Source organism: Canis lupus, chromosome 7 (assembly GCF_011100685.1).
Source record: "Canis lupus familiaris isolate Mischka breed German Shepherd chromosome 7, alternate assembly UU_Cfam_GSD_1.0, whole genome shotgun sequence".
Classification (NCBI taxonomy): Eukaryota; Metazoa; Chordata; class Mammalia; order Carnivora; family Canidae; genus Canis; species Canis lupus.
The window spans coordinates 79,136,754-79,156,989 of NC_049228.1; the positions used below are offsets into that span (position 1 = coordinate 79,136,754).

The 20,236-nt window shown below is 41.1% G+C and overlaps 2 protein-coding genes across 3 annotated transcripts in view; one reads left to right on the forward strand and one right to left on the reverse strand.

Annotated features, from left to right (window-relative positions):
• Positions 1–19,145, forward strand: part of ACAA2 (acetyl-CoA acyltransferase 2) — a 39,223-nt gene extending 20,078 nt beyond the window's left edge. For both annotated transcript variants that reach the window (XM_038543978.1, XM_038543977.1), the window contains exons 4-10: positions 4,913–5,029; positions 6,569–6,716; positions 8,873–9,048; positions 10,130–10,259; positions 15,124–15,194; positions 17,387–17,541; positions 18,742–19,145. In XM_038543978.1, coding sequence (XP_038399906.1) covers positions 4,913–5,029; positions 6,569–6,716; positions 8,873–9,048; positions 10,130–10,259; positions 15,124–15,194; positions 17,387–17,541; positions 18,742–18,826 — 882 coding nt within the window. In that variant the 3' untranslated portion in view covers positions 18,827–19,145. The remainder of the gene's footprint in view (positions 1–4,912; positions 5,030–6,568; positions 6,717–8,872; positions 9,049–10,129; positions 10,260–15,123; positions 15,195–17,386; positions 17,542–18,741) is intronic.
• On the reverse strand, positions 12,080–12,581 carry LOC106559080 (60S ribosomal protein L27a-like). The gene has a single exon (XM_038543979.1). The coding sequence runs from the start codon at positions 12,564–12,566 to the stop codon at positions 12,120–12,122; it is 447 nt and encodes a 148-aa protein (XP_038399907.1). The 5' UTR covers positions 12,567–12,581; the 3' UTR covers positions 12,080–12,119.
• Positions 19,146–20,236: the final 1,091 nt, after the last annotated feature.

The window sequence follows — 20,236 nt, forward strand, 5'->3', positions numbered from 1 at the left end:
ATAAGGAGAAGATCCTTAAAGCAGCAAGAGACAAGAAATCCCTGACTTTTATGGGGAGGAGCATTAGGGTAACAGCAGACCTCTCCACAGAGACCTGGCAGGCCAGAAAGGGCTGGCAGGATATATTCAGGGTCCTAAATGAGAAGAACATGCAACCAAGAATACTTTATCCAGCAAGGCTCTCATTCAAAATGGAAGGAGAGATAAAGAGCTTCCAAGACAGGCAGCAACTAAAAGAATATGTGACCTCCAAACCAGCTCTGCAAGAAATTTTAAGGGGGACTCTTAAAATTCCCCTTTAAGAAGAAGTTCAGTGGAACAGTCCACAAAAACAAAGACTGAATAGATATCATGATGACACTAAACTCATATCTCTCAATAGTAACTCTGAATGTGAACGGGCTTAATGACCCCATCAAAAGGCGCAGGGTTTCAGACTGGATAAAAAAGCAGGACCCATCTATTTGCTGTCTACAAGAGACTCATTTTAGACAGAAGGACACCTACAGCCTGAAAATAAAAGGTTGGAGAACCATTTACCATTCGAATGGTCCTCAAAAGAAAGCAGGGGTAGCCATCCTTATATCAGATAAACTAAAATTTACCCCAAAGACTGTAGTGAGAGATGAAGAGGGACACTATATCATACTTAAAGGATCTATTCAACAAGAGGACTTAACAATCCTCAATATATATGCTCCGAATATGGGAGCTGCCAAATATATCAATCAATTATTAACCAAAGTGAAGAAATACTTAGATAATAATACACTTATACTTGGTGACTTCAATCTAGCTCTTTCTATACTCGATAGGTCTTCTAAGCACAACATCTCCAAAGAAACGAGAGCTTTAAATGATACACTGGACCAGATGGATTTCACAGATATCTACAGAACTTTACATCCAAACTCATCTGAATACACATTCTTCTCAAGCGCACATGGAACTTTCTCCAGAATAGACCACATATTGGGACACAAATCGGGTCTGAACCGATACCAAAAGATTGGGATTGTTCCCTGCATATTCTCGGACCATAATGCCTTGAAATTAGAACTAAATCACAACAAGAAGTTTGGAAGGACCTCAAACACGTGGAGGTTAAGGACCATCCTGCTAAAAGATAAAAGGGTCAACCAGGAAATTAAGGAAGAATTAAAAAGATTCATGGAAACTAATGAGAATGAAGATACAACCATTCAAAATCTTTGGGATGCAGCAAAAGCAGTCCTAAGGGGGAAATACATCGCAATACAAGCATCCATTCAAAAACTGGAAAGAACTCAAATACAAAAGCTAACCTTACACATAAAGGAGCTAGAGAAAAAACAGCAAATAGATCCTACACCCAAGAGAAGAAGGGAGTTAATAAAGATTCGAGCAGAACTCAACGAAATCGAGACCAGAAGAACTGTGGAACAGATCAACAGAACCAGGAGTTGGTTCTTTGAAAGAATTAATAAGATAGATAAACCATTAGCCAGCCTTATTAAAAAGAAGAGAGAGAAGACTCAAATTAATAAAATCATGAATGAGAAAGGAGAGATCACTACCAACACCAAGGAAATACAAACGATTTTAAAAACATATTATGAACAGCTATACGCCAATAAATTAGGCAATCTAGAAGAAATGGACGCATTCCTGGAAAGCCACAAACTACCAAAACTGGAACAGGAAGAAATAGAAAACCTGAACAGGCCAATAACCAGGGAGGAAATTGAAGCAGTCATCAAAAACCTCCCAAGACACAAGAGTCCAGGGCCAGATGGCTTCCCAGGGGAATTTTATCAAACGTTTAAAGAAGAAATCATACCTATTCTCCTAAAGCTGTTTGGAAAGATAGAAAGAGATGGAGTACTTCCAAATTCGTTCTATGAAGCCAGCATCACCTTAATTCCAAAGCCAGACAAAGACCCCACCAAAAAGGAGAATTACAGACCAATATCCCTGATGAACATGGATGCAAAAATTCTCAACCAGATACTGGCCAATAGGATCCAACAGTACATTAAGAAAATTATTCACCATGACCAAGTAGGATTTATCCCTGGGACACAAGGCTGGTTCAACACCCGTAAAACAATCAATGTGATTCATCATATCAGCAAGAGAAAAACCAAGAACCATATGATCCTCTCATTGGATGCAGAGAAAGCATTTGACAAAATACAGCATCCATTCCTGATCAAAACTCTTCAGAGTGTAGGGATAGAGGGAACATTCCTCGACATCTTAAAAGCCATCTATGAAAAGCCCACAGCAAATATCATTCTCAATGGGGAAGCACTAGGAGCCTTTCCCCTAAGATCAGGAACAAGACAGGGATGTCCACTCTCACCACTGCTGTTCAACATAGTACTGGAAGTCCTAGCCTCAGCAATCAGACAACAAAAAGACATTAAAGGCATTCAAATTGGCAAAGAAGAAGTCAAACTCTCCCTCTTCGCCGATGACATGATACTCTACATAGAAAACCCAAAAGTCTCCACCCCAAGATTGCTAGAACTCATACAGCAATTCGGTAGCGTGGCAGGATACAAAATCAATGCCCAGAAGTCAGTGGCATTTCTATACACTAACAAGGAGACTGAAGAAAGAGAAATTAAGGAGTCAATCCCATTTACAATTGCACCCAAAAGCATAAGATACCTAGGAATAAGCCTAACCAAAGATGTAAAGGATCTATACCCTCAAAACTATAGAACACTTCTGAAAGAAATTGAGGAAGACACAAAGAGATGGAAAAATATTCCATGCTCATGGATTGGCAGAATTAATATTGTGAAAATGTCAATGTTACCGAGGGCAATATACACGTTTAATGCAATCCCTATCAAAATACCATGGACTTTCTTCAGAGAGTTAGAACAAATTATTTTAAGATTTGTGTGGAATCAGAAAAGACCCCGAATAGCCAGGGGAATTTTAAAAAAGAAAACCATATCTGGGGGCATCACAATGCCAGATTTCAGGTTGTACTACAAAGCTGTGGTCATCAAGACAGTGTGGTACTGGCACAAAAACAGACACATAGATCAGTGGAACAGAATAGAGAATCCAGAAGTGGACCCTGAACTTTATGGGCAACTAATATTCGATAAAGGAGGAAAGACTATCCATTGGAAGAAAGACAGTCTCTTCAATAAATGGCGCTGGGAAAATTGGACATCCACATGCAGAAGAATGAAACTAGACCACTCTCTTTCACCATACACAAAGATAAACTCAAAATGGATGAAAGATCTAAATGTGAGACAAGATTCCATCAAAATCCTAGAGAAGAACACAGGCAACACCCTTTTTGAACTCGGCCATAGTAACTTCTTGCAAGATACATCCACGAAGGCAAAAGAAACAAAAGCAAAAATGAACTATTGGGACTTCATCAAGATAAGAAGCTTTTGCACAGCAAAGGATACAGTCAACAAAACTCAAAGACAACCTACAGAATGGGAGAAGATATTTGCAAATGACATATCAGATAAAGGGCTAGTTTCCAAGATCTATAAAGAACTTCTTAAACTCCACACCAAAGAAACAAACAATCCAATCATGAAATGGGCAAAAGACATGAACAGAAATCTCACAGAGGAAGACATAGACATGGCCAACATGCATATGAGAAAATGTTCTGCATCACTTGCCATCAGGGAAATACAAATCAAAACTACAATGAGATACCACCTCACACCAGTGAGAATGGGGAAAATTAACAAGGCAGGAAACAACAAATGTTGGAGAGGATGCGGAGAAAAGGGAACCCTCTTCCACTGTTGGTGGGAATGTGAACTGGTGCAGCCACTCTGGAAAACTGTGTGGAGGTTCCTCAAACAGTTGAAAATATACCTGCCCTATGACCCAGCAATTGCACTGTTGGGGATTTACCCCAAAGATACAAATGCAATGAAACGCCGGGACACCTGCACCCCGATGTTTATAGCAGCAATGGCCACGATAGCCAAACTGTGGAAGGAGCCTCGGTGTCCAACGAAAGATGAATGGATAGAGAAGATGTGGTTTATGTATGCAATGGAATATTCCTCAGCTATCAGAAATGACAAATACCCACCATTTGCTTCAACGTGGATGGAACTGGAGGGTATTATGCTGAGTGAAGTAAGTCAGTCGGAGAAGGACAAACATTATATGTTCTCATTCATTTGGGGAATATAAATAATAGTGAAAGGGAATATAAGGGAATGGAGAAGAAATGTGTGGGAAATATCAGAAAGGGAGACAGAACGTAAAGACTGCTAACTCTGGGAAACGAACTAGGGGTGGTAGAAGGGGAGGAGGGCGGGGGGTGGGAGTGAATGGGTGACGGGCACTGGGTGTTATTCTGTATGTTAGTAAATTGAACACCAATAAAAAATAAATTAAAAAAAAAAAAAAAGAAGGCTTGTTACTTGCTTCTTATCCAAGAAATATAAATAGTAGAAAACGTTAAGAAGGATGAAATGGCTTTCTTTTTATGAGCCCCCTCAGTTAACCCAGTTCTTGTAAGTCCGTGGTCTGCTTCAGTTTCATCCATTAATGGGATAAAATCTGTTTCTGTCCTTTTAAAGGATTTGTTCTTTATCATCAGCTCACAATCTGTATATTATGCCAGGCATTAATATCTCCGCTGATTTTCAAGACTTATATTGAGTTAAGAATTCTCATTCCTTGCCAAAATGTAGGTACGATTTGTCACTAGTGCACAAATGATTGAAATCTGTTAGTTTTTTCTCCTCTTGCATCTTGGGAGTGGATGTTGAACATTTGCTTTACCTGACAAGTGTTTCCTTTTGAGACTGTAAACTAGGATATGTAACTCATTAAATTTACTGTGAGTTTACTGCTTCATACACAACTTCTGTCACAATAAAAGGTTTTTTGTTATTGTTGCTCATTTGTTTTCAAATAGGAAATTTGTGTTAAAGATGCTGAAGTTGTCTTGTGTGGAGGAACCGAAAGCATGAGCCAATCTCCCTACAGTGTCAGAAATGTGCGCTTTGGAATCAAGTTTGGATCAGATCTCAAGGTTGGAACCATTAAAATGTTTGAAGATTATGTGCCATGCTGTTATGCTAGTAATTTTAATAATGCCATTTTGGGAGAGAGAAAACAGATTTTGAAACCAGTTTTGCTAATAGGGGATTGACAAGTTACAAATGACTTGAAATATGTAAACTATTTCAAAACCCCAGTTTGGTTTTTATTTTGGCATTTTAGCCCACCTTTAAAAAAAAAACAAAACACATAGACGTTATCTCAACACACTTCTGGTCATGGAGAGATGGAAGAAGGGAGATGGAGGAGGGGAAGAGAGATCAGAAGGATAGGCAGAAGTTGAAGTAATTAGTTTCTCTACTGAATAATTGGTAAACCCAGTAATTAAATCTTTACCATGATTTATGGAAGTTTATTTTTGGAGCAATCTCCATTGAATAGATAGCTTCTTCTTCACAGAAAACTTATCTTTGTTTTTTGGGGTGGTTTTTTTTTAAGATTTTATTTATTAATTCATGGGAGACACAGAGAGAAAGAGGCAGAGACACAGGCAGAGGGAGAAGCAGGCTCCATGCAGGGAGCCTGATGTGGGACTCGATCCCAGGACCCCGGGATCACGCCCTGAACCAAAGGCAGACACTCTACCACTGAACCTCCCAGGCTCCCTGTTTAATTTTTTTTAAATATTCTCTTTAAATATAGATGATATTGTCCTAAACCAGTCAGACAAAAACTGGTCTTCATATCTTTGAGAGCTACAGCGAGGGAATGACAGTAACCGATAAAGAATGCCTGTGTGCTGTCCCTCCCATGTCAGAGGGCTAATGACATCTTCTGTTAGCATTTTCTGACAGTAATGACTGGTTTATACTGTTCACCCAGTTCCTCCTTGGTCTTTTTGAAAGTGGAAGGAATAAGACTTAGAAAATACAAAATAGTATTTTAGACACCAAGTGTATTTGAGAAAACCTTTGGAAAGATAGGTCAGTGATGAGTTGGTCTAGAAGAAACAGAAGGGGCACATGCCTCAGAGACTAACCAATTGGATAATAAGTAATAACTTTTTCTGTTCCGCAAGGAACCTGTCCAGGTTCTCATCCACCTCACAGTAAGTAACAGAACGAGCAATTCCTGTCACTGAAGGAGCACAGACACGCTCTTCTGCAGAGCTCAGAGCTGTGGTTCACTTTAAATGAGCAGGGAAACACGGCATGAGGACTGGGTGTTGGATTTCTTACGAAACATAGCCTTTGGGGTTTAGTTTTTGATTGTAGGATGACTTGCTTTGTTTTCTCCCTGCACAGTTAGCACTGTTGCCTCTCTTGAGTGCCTCCCTGTTTAGAGAAAGAGGAGAATGTGTCCATTTTATTATGGCATTGGGTGTTTTGTAAAATGTCCCAGAACCAAAGATGAATAGTAGTAATAGTAAATGTTAAAAAAAAATTAGAAAAATCTAATTTTACTTTCATTTATTGGAACTATGAAGTATTTAAACATAAAGATATTACAGCATATTACTTTCAAAAGATACACTTTAACCAATCACTTTATTATTCATGTCTTTTCATAGCTGGAAGATACTTTGTGGGCAGGATTAACAGATCAGCATATCCAACTGCCCATGGGAGTTACTGCAGAGAATCTTGCTGCAAAACATAATATAAGCAGAGAAGACTGTGACAAGTATGCCCTGCAGTCACAGCAGAGGTGGAAAGCTGGTCAGTGAAATGGGACATTCTTAATATCTATAGAAGAAAACTAGGAGGGGTGGGCAAAATGGGCGGAGGGAGTCAAAAGTCCTAAAATAAAGTAAGTCCTAAAATAAAGGTTTAAATTAAGTCCCAGGGATGTAATGTTCAGCATGGTGATCATAGTTAATAATACTGTAGCCCATATTTGAAGTCACTAATAGAGTAGATCTTAAAAGTTCTTATCACAAGAAAAAATGTGTGCAGCTATGTAAGGGGACAGATGTTAACTAGACATAGAGCAGCGAGCTCTTTGCAATGCTGTATACACAAATATCCAGTCATTATGTTGTATACCTGAAACTGATATCATGTTTCATGTCGGTTATACCTCAGTTTAAAAAAATAGAAAAGATTTCTGTTGTTTTCAGATTATAATGATCCTGTAATAACATTTGTTTAAAATTATACCTTTTGAAAATCACATTTTTTTGGTCATTCCTTTGTTTTTAGATGAGCAGATATTCTATTAGTGATTGCGAAATTAACCAGAAATCTCTCTTTTGAAATACAATAATACTACTCAAAAAGTGGCATTGTTAATTGACCTTATCGGGCCCCTTGAATTTTGTCCTGAACTGGTTCTGTTATCAGTAGAACATTCTGCTCTGAGGGCTCTGATACTGTGAGAGACAATGGCCCACGGGGGCTGCTGGAACCGAGCTGGTGTTCTCCTCTGTGAGGCGTACATACTCACAGGGAGGGGAGGACGTGTCTGGAAAGGACCCACTGGGTATTCTTCTGTGCCTTACTCCTCCCATCCCTAATCGAGAATCATTGCACCCTGACTCAAAGACTCAGAACTGCCCAAGGCCGGGGCTGCAATGCCCTTGATATAAGCCTCCACATGACTGTCAGACCAGTCCAGAGTGGGCACCATGACAGTATGGTGAGTCGAAGAAATTTGTTAGTCTCCTGAAGAAGATTTCTTAAATTAAGCTATTTCAAATGAGCAGCAACTTCTAATTTAGGGCTGTCAGATACCTGGAATAGTGAGAGTAAAGCCCATTTCAGAGGGATAAGTGGAACGGAGCCAATGCCAACCAGCTCATTCTCTGTTTGAGTTACACGTTTAAAGCGGGAGGGTGTTGGCCCAGAGGTCAGGAGGCATCAGTTCTGTTTGTATTTTTGCCACATACGAATTCTTTGACCTGAGTCAAGTCATTTATTCACTGAGCATCTGTACAAAGAGATAAAAATTATTTGCCTCCCTTTTTCCCTAATAGTTGTTGTGAAAGCCAAATAAGGGAAGTGTGTAGGCTGCTATAAAAGAATATGAAAAGTAAGGTGGTTTCACTCCTGGCGTATCCTGTTTGTGAAGCCATAGGTTACCATAGTCCATTCTAGTCTGCAAGGTGCAAGGAGGTAAGCTGTTTCCCTTAGAACTGTGTCAGTAATCGCTCAGAGAATTTCTTCCGGTTGCTTGTCATTAAATTTCACTCATGGATCCATTGGACCCAGATCAGTAACTTCTAGAGACGACCTTTTTTCTTACTGTGGTCAAGACACTGAGCATAAGTTGTACCTGCTTGACACATTTTTTTTTTTATTTTATTTTATTTTATTTTTTTTATGATAGTCACAGAGAGAGAGAGGCGCAGAGACACAGGCAGAGGGAGAAGCAGGCTCCATGCACCAGGAGCCCGATGTGGGATTCGATCCCGGGTCTCCAGGATCGCGCCCTGGGCCAAAGGCAGGCGCCAAACTGCTGCGCCACCCAGGGATCCCCGCTTGACACATTTTTAAGTGTGTGTCACTATTGTACAACTTGGTAACTTTTAAATGACTTCTTATCTTACCCAGAGAAGTTTAAATGAGACATTAAGTTTACTTAGTGCTGCTGTAGCTGTAACTTACATACCAGGACTGCTAATAATCTAGTGATACCTTGTAAAAAAAATTGTAGTAAAAAGGATAAAAATTATAATTTTAAAAAGATGCAGAATGCATTACTATAGATTCATGGCAGTACAAGCAACTCTCCAACAGGCAACAAAGTTGTACGTGAAATAGAAGTAGGTGGTGAGGAAAGGGTGGGGCAGAAATTAGATTGAAGATCGTGTTTGATTTCGTTTCTTAGATCTTCTCTTTTTCCCATTCTTACGATGGTCTTCCTTGTGTTTCAGCTAATGATGCTGGCTATTTTAATAACGAGATGGTACCAATTGAAGTGAAGACTAAAAAGGGGAAACAGACAATGCAGGTAGATGAGCATGCCCGGCCCCAGACAACCCTGGAGCAGTTAAATAAACTTCCACCCGTGTTCAAGAAAGAGGGAACTGTAACTGCGGGGAACGCATCGGTAGGTGGCGCCACAGATCATCCTGGGCTCTTGCTGACGTGTTCAGTGCAAAGCAGTTGCGTGGTATCTTTGGGTTACTCCCCGCGCTAGTCGTTAGCTATTTTGCTTAACCTGGCAGTGTTCCTATTCTGTGAATGGAGGTTTTCACAGTCCCAGACAATATTTTACCCCAAAGATACAGATGCAGTGAAACGCCGGGACACCTGCACCCCGATGTTTCTAGCAGCAATGTCCACAATAGCCAAACTGTGGAAGGAGCCTCGGTGTCCATCGAAAGATGATGGATAAAGAAGATGTGGTATATGTACACAATGGAATATTCCTCAGCCATTAGAAACGACAAATACCCACCATTTGCTTCGACGTGGATGGAACTGGAGGGTATTATGCTGAGTGAAATAAGTCAATCGGAGAAGGACAAACATATGGTCTCATTCATTTGGGGAATATGAAAAATAGTGAAAGGGAATAAAGGGAAAGGAGAGAAAATGAGTGAAAATATCAGTAAGGGTGACAAAACATGAGAGACACCTAACTCTGGAAAACGAACAAGGGGTAGTGGAAAGGGAGGTGGGCAGGGGGTTGGGGTGACTGGGTGATGGGCACTGAGGGGGGCACTTGGCGGGATGAGCACTGGGTGTTAATGCTAAATGTTGGCAAATTGAACACCAAAAAAAATTAAAATGCATATGTATTTTTAACTCTCATATAATGCTTCCAGTTTCTTAGTCTCTTCAGAATATTATGAGGAACCTAGAAGGAAATCTACTTGGTTATTGTTTCAGTTTTCATGGGTTTGTCAGTTTTGTTTGTTTCTCTGATGTATACAGCTCATTAGGTTTCTTACATCTCCCCACATCCGGACATCAGCTTTTCGGGAACATTGTTTCCTGCATTGCTAAGGTTGTTTTCTGTGCCTAATACAGTTTCTGATCCACCAGACCACTTTGAGCACTAGCTGTGTCCCACACTGTGGCACTGCTTCCTATGTGATTCTGTAATCCTAACACTACTCCCTTATTCAAACCTCGATGCACTGGGCCCTTTGCCCTCTAGCTAACCCTCTGTTTTTGTTTCCAAGGGGGTATCTGATGGTGCTGGAGCCGTTATCATAGCTAGTGAAGATGCTGTTAAAAAACATAACTTCACACCACTGGCAAGAATTGTGGGCTATTTTGTGTCTGGATGTGACCCCTCCATCATGGGTATTGGTAAGTTCATTGTGAAGCAAACCGATTCTGTTACATTTCTGGAGAGAAGTCTTCCCTGGCATTTAGATACCTGAGACAGTGGCCAAATCAGGGTCACTTGTGAAGGAAAGGAGGTTGGTAATCAGTGGTTTCAACAACTCCTCTTTCAGAAAACCTGTGCCAGGGATAAGAGGAAAACCTCGACTGTGTAAACTGCTCCTGGGCATTAATCACACCTCACTGTCCATTTGGGATATTTAAAACTTGCCCCCAGCGAATCACAGAGGAGAGTTACAAGGTGCTGACCAGATGAGAGAACGGGCAAGGAGCGGGCCTGGGGACAAACAGAGATGGCTCAGTGCTAGGTGTTCTGCACACAGCCGCTGGTGTCTCATCTCCTCTTCCCACAACTCCTCTGTAAAGGAGAAAACTGAGGCTTAGGGCGGTTGTCTTGTCAAGTCCAGACCAGGAAGTGATGGAGCCAGGATGGGAACTGGGCCTCTCTAATTCAGGTGCGCTTCTCACTGTGTTGTCTCAGGAAGTCGAGGTCATGCCCACCTGGCTCGGCTGCAGCTGAATAGGAAAAGGGAGAAGTACAGTGAATCTCGGTTGATAAAGATTAGCAGGAGGACTCCCTACAAGTGGGTGTAGGTGACTCATGAACAGGGTGGGGGGCAGAAGTGCCAACCATCATGCAGTCGAAATCCAACTATAACTGTTACTTCCCCCCAAACCAAACTACTAATAGCCTACGTGGCCCAGAAGCCTTACTGATAACATAAACTTTTAACACATATTTTGTATGTTACATGTAATATCTACTGTGTTCTTACGGTAAACGAGTCAAAAGGAAATGTGATTAAGAAAACACATTTATAGTATTGTCCTGTCTTTATGCAGAAAGTCTGCATGTAAGTGGATCTTCTCAGTTCAAACTTGTGTTGTTCAAGGGCTAACTGTATGGTCTTTCTTGGCTTGAAAAATATGAATTAGAAGGAGAACAAAGAGCGTTCTGCTGGATGCACTCCTAGGAACCGCAGATGATACTGAATTTTAATAATGTCTGTCGTCATTGTCCAGGAAACAGAACTGATGAGGAACCTCACTTACAAAAAAATTAGTGCCTGGAAGCTTTGTCATCTCCCACCTGTGTCCTCATACCCCAAAGAAAAGTCTACCCTAGGGCTAGATTCAGATTCTTGAGAAGTCCAGAGATTTTCTTATGAGCTTAGTTAGGCCTTTTCCAACTAACTGTTTATGAAGTAGGTCTCAGGGTAGAAGGGAGCTGGTCTGTGGCTGACCTGTGTTCTCAGAGGTCTTCAGGGTATGCCTCAAGGCTCTATGCGAGTGATGACCACTTGTGCTCGTTTGGCACTGAGTTAATACCCAACCATGTTTGCTGCCTTGTCCTTCAGAGATTTATCTCTATAGAATTCCTAAGAAAGAAAGCTGGCCTGTCCACATTTTGTCACTTTCACTGTGTGTCAAATTACTTTAACCAGAACTGCAAGTTATGTAAATATCTGTTAAAAGTCAATTTTTTCTATGTCTCAGGTTTAAAGCTTATTAGCTTTTAGCTACTCACTGTCAGCAAAACATAGCTTTTGTTTGAGAGACGGAAGGTAGCTTTAAAAAGTAAACGTTTGTGTGTTAGTGTTGCATTTACCACCACAGTGGACAGCCCCCATGGGGGTTGGTTTCCCAGCCCCCATGTGATCATCAAAATCTACCCATAACCCCACCCCGAAAGATTTTGTTTCATAGTTCCAGGGTGGAGCCTGGGAGAATGGCTTTGTTTTTTGTTTTTGGGGTTTTTTTTTTTTTTTTTTTTTTTTTTGAAAAGCACTTGTTAGCATTTAATGAACCTCCCCCTATGTGGCTTCAAGCTACTAGAACGCAGGCGCCCCCCACACCCTTTATCTTCTCCTCAGCTCTTCTACTGAAGAATTTGGCCTTCACGATGACAGGCTGTTTTGGGAGCTTTCCCTTTCCCAGAACTTTGTAGTAGCCTGATCGCACCACATCGATAATAGGAGCAGCTCCAGTCTTGTTTTTGGCAGCATTTACCTGTGTCTGCTCACTGACTAAGGTCCACAGTTTATCAAGGTTGACAGTTGGGCAGAAGCTCTGGTTCCTCTTTAAGCGGTAATGTCTCATACCGACTTTTCCAAAGTAACCTGGGTGATATTTGTCGAAGTTGATCCTGTGATGATGCATGCCACCAGCATTACCACGGCCTCCTGGGTGCTTCCGCTGTTTGCCGATGCGGCCGTGGCCATGGCTCAAGTGGCCCCGAAGTTTCCGGGTCTCCCTCAGTCTGGATGGCATGTTGGCGGCCCAGAGGAAAAAGCTACCTGAATGGTTTTGATGATCAATCATATTTATCTGATATAGAAAAGTAGTTATTTTATAGTTCTTTTTCAGTTTAACCTCATTGAATAAGTTCTGATATATTCACATGGCCAGTGAGCGAAGAAAATATAGTTTTCCTTCCTTTTCTTCCAGGGTCTGGATGTTGGCCCTGTAGTCCAATGAACACCATTGTGTGTTCACACTGTGTGAACACCATTGGACTTGTTTTTTCCCTTAGGGCTTGAATAGAGCCATAAATACCACATGTCCCAGTGTCAGATGTCCCTCCTCCTAGACAGCTGTCTGTCCGTGGTTGTATGGGACTCAACGAGGTAACTACACGAAGTACTTGGTGAAGTTTGGTAACTACACCAAAGGAACAAACAGAGATAGTGGGTCATTGACTGGTGGGATTGAGTCATCATTCCAGTTTCTAAGAATAGTTTCCTCAGTTATGCAGTTAGCCAGCATCTAGCAGCCCTTAGCCTAGAAAAAGGGCAAGAGCTGCCGACCCAGAAAAAGGAGGAAAGCCAAGACCTGAGAGTAGTAGTGGCTCCCAGGAAGGATACATATGGAAAGACAGCGCTCCCTGGAACTCCCCACGGGTGGCCGTGGTGAGTGAAGCTTTGAACCTCTGTCGCTTGTAGCAGCTCTGGCTTTATCTTCTCTTGGGCTTTATTTGTAGAAAGAATTCCAATAGTTAAAAAGAAGAAGGTCAACAACCAGTTCAAAGCCTTCTGATGAGACGTTTACACCCCACAAAGATGCCAAGATCACATAGCTTTAGTGGTAGGACTAGGAATGAGGTCTCCTTTTCCTACGAGAATGCTCTAACTTCCTGAGTCCCAGTAAATAACATGGCTGTGGCCCAGTGTTTGGAATAACTGACTGTAACGATTCTAAGTTGACAGTGCCCTGAGTCATGCTTTCTATGGATATGAAGACAAGGTGGTATGTAGAGTGGAGCTACACCCTCTGCTCTTCGTTCTGTGTGTCTTTGACCCTGTAGGATACTCATCCCCGACCATGCTGGATAACCGGTGCTCTACTACTATCTATCCTATTTTTGTGCCTTAGACATACAAAGAGAATCTGGAACTAGGTTCTATGTTAAATCAGTAGTTAGAATGAAGAGCTCTCATTGGATGCCCCTCACCTATAAGCAGACTGTTGTCCAAAGAACATTTTAATTAGGTGACAAAACAAATTACATTGTGCTTAAATTGTACCATGCTTTTCTTTTAGACTGATTCCCTAAAGGGGAAAGGAGAAAAAATGAGTGGGAAATATCAGAAAGGGAGACAGAACATGAGAGACTCCTAACTCTGGGAAACGAACTAGGGGTGGTGGAAGGGGAGGTGGGCGGGGGGTGGGGGTGACTGGGTGACCGGCACTGAGGGGGGCACTTGACGGGATGAGCACTGGTTGTTATTCTATATGTTGCCAAATTGAACACCAATAAAAAATAAATTTATAAAAATAAAGACTGATTCCTTATCTTACTTAGGCGTATTTATGGAACTGTTGCAGAATATTTGACTACTTAAAATTCAACAGAACATACCATATTTTTTTTAAGACATTTGTGGCAATTTTATTCTCCAAGAATAGATAGCAAATTAGACAATCTCCTCCAGCCAGCTTTTTTACCATTTGGGGAAAAAATATAAATATACTTAAAAATTATGAGCAGCATTAAATGGTTATTGGTGATTATCAGTAATCTGGGAGCTAAAGTTTCAGAAGTCTTATTTGGCAGATTTGCATTTCTGCAGTGGGGGTTTTGTTTCATTTAAATTCTCTCGTGGGGATCCCTGGGTGGCTCAGTGGGTTAGCACTGCCTTCAGCACAGGGCGTGATCCTGGAGTCCCAGGATCGAGTCCCACGTCAGGCTCCCTTCATGGAGCCTGCTTCTCCCTCTGCCTGTGTGTCTGCCTCTCTCTCTCTCTCTCTCTCTCTCTCTCTCTCTCTCTGTGTTTCTCATGAATAAATAAATAAAATCTTAATTAATTCTCTGCCTGTGTTTGGCATTATTCGTGCTTCTTTGCTTTGAATATCTTTTCCCTAAAGTGCCTATGGCTTCCTGCCTTGTACCCACGTGGAGATGCTACTACTGTTTCTTGCCTTTTGTCTAGATAGGCCTGAAAATTCAGAGGGTGCCACAGTCACTTCTCTGCTAGGAATGTGTGTGATTTGGGTCCCAGGCACTTAGACTGCCTTGACGCTGGGTATGAAGCGTGATCTGTAAGTGACTGTGAAACCCCATAGAGCACTCCTTTGGCTCTCTGAACTCTTCCAGCCATTTGCAGTAGAACCTTCATGTGAGCCTCTCATTTACGATTTTGCATAACCAGCTTTTCACTTTAGTTCTATTTTTTTTTAATTGTCACATCATTGACTAATGTGTCATCAAGGTAGCAAGATTTGTGACTACTAATAATGTCACATTATTTCTTCCTTACTTACCTGGTTAGTGAAGAAGGAGAAATTTGACAAATAAATATGAGATGAAACTGATTTTGTTCTTCTATAGGGCCTGTCCCTGCAATCAATGGAGCACTGAAAAAAATAGGACGGAGTCTCAAGGACATGGATTTGGTAGAGGTAAGTGTTATACTTTTTTACATGAATAAACCACCAGTGTCTGTAGCATAAATGGTTTTAATATGGCATTTTACAGCTTTTTTGTTGTTGTTTCTGTGCTATTAGCCTTTCCAAATGATGTCCATCTAAGTAAATATTACTTTTGTTACATGCTTTGAGTCAGTACTTTACCTGACTAGAATGCTTTATGTATATTCAAATAATTAAAACAGCCTGATTTCTCCTTAAAACATGAATTCCTGGAAACTTCTTAACACCTTATAAGACTATTGCATTTTAGACTACCAGTGTGCCTGTTGAACTAAATTGAATATTATATAAGGTAGATGAGAAATGAGTAACTTCAACCTTTTATGGATTGAAATGAAAAAATATAAGCAAAAGAATTGACATAGTAGAAAACAATATCTGGTGCCAAATCTAGAATTTTCTTATTCTCTCCCTAACTTAAAACTCTCCCTCCCCCAAACTTACCTTTGGCTGTTACACCATAGTTGTGGCTAGATTTGTGATGTCATAATTTTTGGCATAGAAAACTTAAGTTTATTAGTATGGTGATTTTTTTTTTAATGTTAGTTTAGATAGAGCAATGGCGTCTTAAGTATTTAGACAATTAAACGGAAGAGTGGAAAAGAAAATAAAGTTGGATTATATACATTTTACATTTGGGGACTATTTGAAAGTTTTAGGTAATTAAACATGTATGCTGCTTGACACTGGGAAATAACTAATATAACAAAAGAAATCTATTTAAGTTGGTAGAGAAAGGGCCTTCTCAGCACAAGTGTGCTCTCCTCTGATGAGCTCTCATCTAGGAAACTACGGTTTTAGACAAACGGCTTATCCTTAAATCTCTCTTCCATTCTTAGAGCCTCAGGAGGCTGCTTACTTATCATATTTATATTAGCAAATAATGTCCCTAAATTCCTGACTCTAGATTTCACACTTAAAACTCTTTAAATATGTCAGCTCTGCAAAGTTACTCATAATCATTTATAGATGTATGTGTCCGCAAGAACATAGCTCTCAACACCATGATATGATTGTCTTTGGGATGTTTGATGATCCACATGGTGGTTCATCCTGAGTTCAAAAACCTAGTTTCACTAGCTCATATTCCAGATCTCTTAGTACCCCTTTAAGCATGACCATGTAAAATGGAAAAATAATGTAGGACCTAAGGATAAACAAAACAACATCTTGGAAATACATGAAATATAATAGGAAAGAACACAGGACAGAATTTTGATCTCAACTCTATAACAAAGTTACCTTTCTTAAAATCAGTTTTCTTAGCTATAAAATTTTCTAGCTAAAATCATATGAAACTATAGTGCTATGAACTTGAAGGTAATTCTCATAGCCAACCTTGCTAAGCGGATACAATATGATACTTTTCAGAGCTGCCAGATTTCAGCACAGTAACCATCCTTGTATGTAGGTGGCTCTGGCTTGGTTGTGTCAGTTTCTTTTTGGAAGAATGGCTAGTAGTACTGGGCAGTAATAGCAATAGCAGGAGCAACCATCTCCTGGAGGTTGGTATGTGTCAGGTAATACACTTAATACCCATGATTCCATTTAACCTTGACAGTAACTCCTAGGATGTACTGCAGGCACATTTTACTGTTGAGGGAACCTTGAGTGTCAAGAGTTTAAAGAGCATGCATACAGCCAAGACTTGAGCCATCCCTCTGGCTTCAGAACCTCTGGGCCATCTCCCACAGCCTCTAGTAGGCCTCCACTCATGACATTGCTGAAGATTTCTTTTCTCCAAGGGATGCAGTTGACTTAAAGTATCAGTTGGTAAATATACCCGTTTTCAAACTTGGTATCTTTATAAAGAGCAGTTGAGGATAAAATGACATTGCAAGGTAGTTTTTTTTTTTTTCTGTGTGTTTTGTTTTGTTTTTATTTATTCATGAGAGACACACAGAGGCAGAGACACAGGCAGAGGGAGAAGCAGGCTCCCTGCGGGGGCGGCTGATGTGGAACTCGATCCCAGGACCCCGGGGTCACACCCTGAGCCAAAGGCAGATGCTCCACCACTGAGCCACCCAGGTGTTCCCGTAAGGTAGTTTAAATAGGGGGAAAAAAAAAAAAAAGCAAAAGTAGCCATCACTAGGATGAGACAAGTCTCAGTTAAAAATCAACTTATGAACAAAGATTTTTATCCATGTTTTGATTATTTTTAGGTGAATGAAGCTTTTGCTCCTCAGTACTTAGCAGTTGAAAAGAGTTTGGATCTTGACCCAAGTAAAACCAATGTGAATGGCGGAGCCATTGCTTTAGGTCATCCCCTGGGAGGATCTGGAACAAGAATTATGGCACACTTGGTTCACGAATTAAGGTATGTGCTAGAAACTGTTACATTTCATATTTGCCATCTTTGGTAAAAATGCATGGATTTGGGTTTCCTCAGAGCAGTCCAATATTTTTCATTCTTCTTCAAATCCCCCTCTGCTGATTCTCACCAGGTCTCTCTCTCTCAGACCCATTTTACAGTCTCACCAGGAACAAGTTATTTGGGGACACCCCTTTTTGACTGATATTATAGATGATTGGTTGACCTGATAGTGGCTCCGCACTTGGGATGTGCACGCTTCCTTGTGTTTGCCTCATGCTCACCCGGCTCCTCCCCAGTACTGCCCTCCACCCCCCCAACTCCCCCACCCCAGGGCTGGTGCATAGCAGTCAGCACTACCAAGGCTCTGGCCGTCGTGCTGTGCTTGCACTCTAGTGCCAGTTACAAGAAAGATAAAATTATTTAGGAAAATAAAGTATTGGGAGGATTCTGGTCTAGATGCTGTCCTTTAAGGAACCTAAGCAAAATACTCCTGTGGGTCTGAACTAAGTGTTTCCTTTTCCTTAACTGGTGCTAGGGTCCCAGCAGGAACTTCCTGTGTGCCTGATGCTTTTCAGTTTTAATACAAGAGCTCCTCCTTCTGGGACTGTGTATTTTGGACCATTTTGCTCTCTTAGGAAAATGCAAACAAAACCAAATATGTCAGGCCAAAAAATTCACTCTGGCTCCTGTTAGGTTAAAGTAAATCACTTAATAATTCACTAAGTTAGTGAGGGATGTGCACCAAAAAGTTCTTAGGTGCTTTTCTCTCAGATCGAGGAACAGGAGCAGATGGTCTAAAGGAATCTAATTTGTATGAAAGGGACATGAAATGCTTCTAAATCATCTGCTCTTTCACATGGGCCGTCTTCACGGATTGCACTTACTCTCAGGTGCCTTGAAAATCTGAAACTATCTAAAATCAAAGGGGCTGACCTCTCTCCTTTCTCACAGCACACCTCTGCTTCTAGATCTGTTCTAGCCTCTCTTGTTACCATTTCTTTTAATCAAAATATTCAGGTTCTGATTTCATTCTGTTGTGATGTATACACCCATATTGCTGATTGGAGAAAAGATTGAGACGAGGAGCTGAATGAGCATGAATGATGCAGATGTGTCCATGATTAATTCTATTTCATTAACTTTCTAATTAGCTCTGTAAGTTTTCTATTTGAGTAGATTTCAGCCACTGAAATTCTCTTTTAGGCGTCGGGGTGGGAAGTATGCCATGGGCTCAGCTTGCATCGGAGGCGGCCAAGGCATTGCTGTTGTCATTGAAAGCACGGCCTGAGGGATGGGGAGCCCAGCGAAGCCCCCTCACACTGGGGGCCAGGCCACAGCAAAGCAAGTGACCTCCAGAAACCAGACCTGATTCTGCTGCACGTGGCTGAGTGTGATTAAGGGATAATGAGGCAGAGATGTATTTCTCATGAATGAATAAATAAATAAGTTCTCTAAAATGTGTACAAGTATGATGTATTTCTGCACAAAAATCAGACTACAGAGGCCTTAAAAGAAATTGTATTCTTCTGCTATATAATCATCACTTATGCCTTAAATAATATATGATTGCAAGAAAGTGGAATAAATACTGCTTTAACTTCATCTAATCCTTTCGTGTCATTTCTTGGATTTTTAAAAGCTTTAATTGAGGTAAAATACACATAACATAAAATGTACCATTGTAACCATTTTTAAGTGGCATTAAATACCTTCACACTGTTGTGCAACTGCCAGCGGCCTCCACGTCCAACACTTCTGTCTTGCAGAGCTGACACCTGGCACCCATTCGATGCGGACACCTAGGCTCCCACCCCTGCCCCGGCAGGCACCATCTCTTCCAGGCCCCTCACAGGAAGCCAGTCATTCAGGATCTGTCCTTTGGCACCTGGGTTATCTCATCCAACAGGTGTCCTCGAGGTTTGCCCTTGCCCTTGCCCCTGTCGGCACTACCTTCTTTTCTAAGACAGAACATTCCACTGTATAGACCATGTTGGTTGGTCCTCCCATCCCTCTGTGGACAGTTGGGTTACGGCCACCTCTTGTTTTGTGACGAATGCTGCTCTGAACCACGGTGGACTGATACCAGTTCATGGCCCGGTTTTGGCTCTCGGGTGTGTATCCCCAGGTGGACTTGCTGGGTCGTGCCATAGCTCCCGTTCGCACACTTCTGGGAATTGCCCGACAGTTTTCCACAGTAGCCGCACCATTTTACACTCTTGCCAACCTTATACAAGGGTTCTGATTTTCCCATATCCTGCACAGATACTTGCCGTTTGCTGTTTGTCTTTTACAGAGGCCACGTCCTAATGGGGTGGGGTGGTACCTCACTGTGGTGGTGAGGGACATTTCCTTAGTGATTGGTGATGTTGAGCGTCTTGTCTTGTGCATATTGACCATTCCATCTTTTTTGAAGAACTGTCTAAGTCCTTTTCTCATATTTTAAGTTGAACTGTATTTTTTGTTGTCATTGAATTGTCTTGTATTATTTTTTTAAGTTGAAAAACCAGTTTAACTTCGGTAAGTGATGTTCATAAATCATTATGAGATAAACGTCCAAGGAGCAAATTACTGAACTTAGTCTCGATACTAATAAATGATGTATTTATTACTGGAAAGTTAAAGGGATGCTGTTATCATAATCCTGGGGCAACACATGGAAACGGGACTGTCCTTGGTAGCAGGGGCATATAAGCACCCC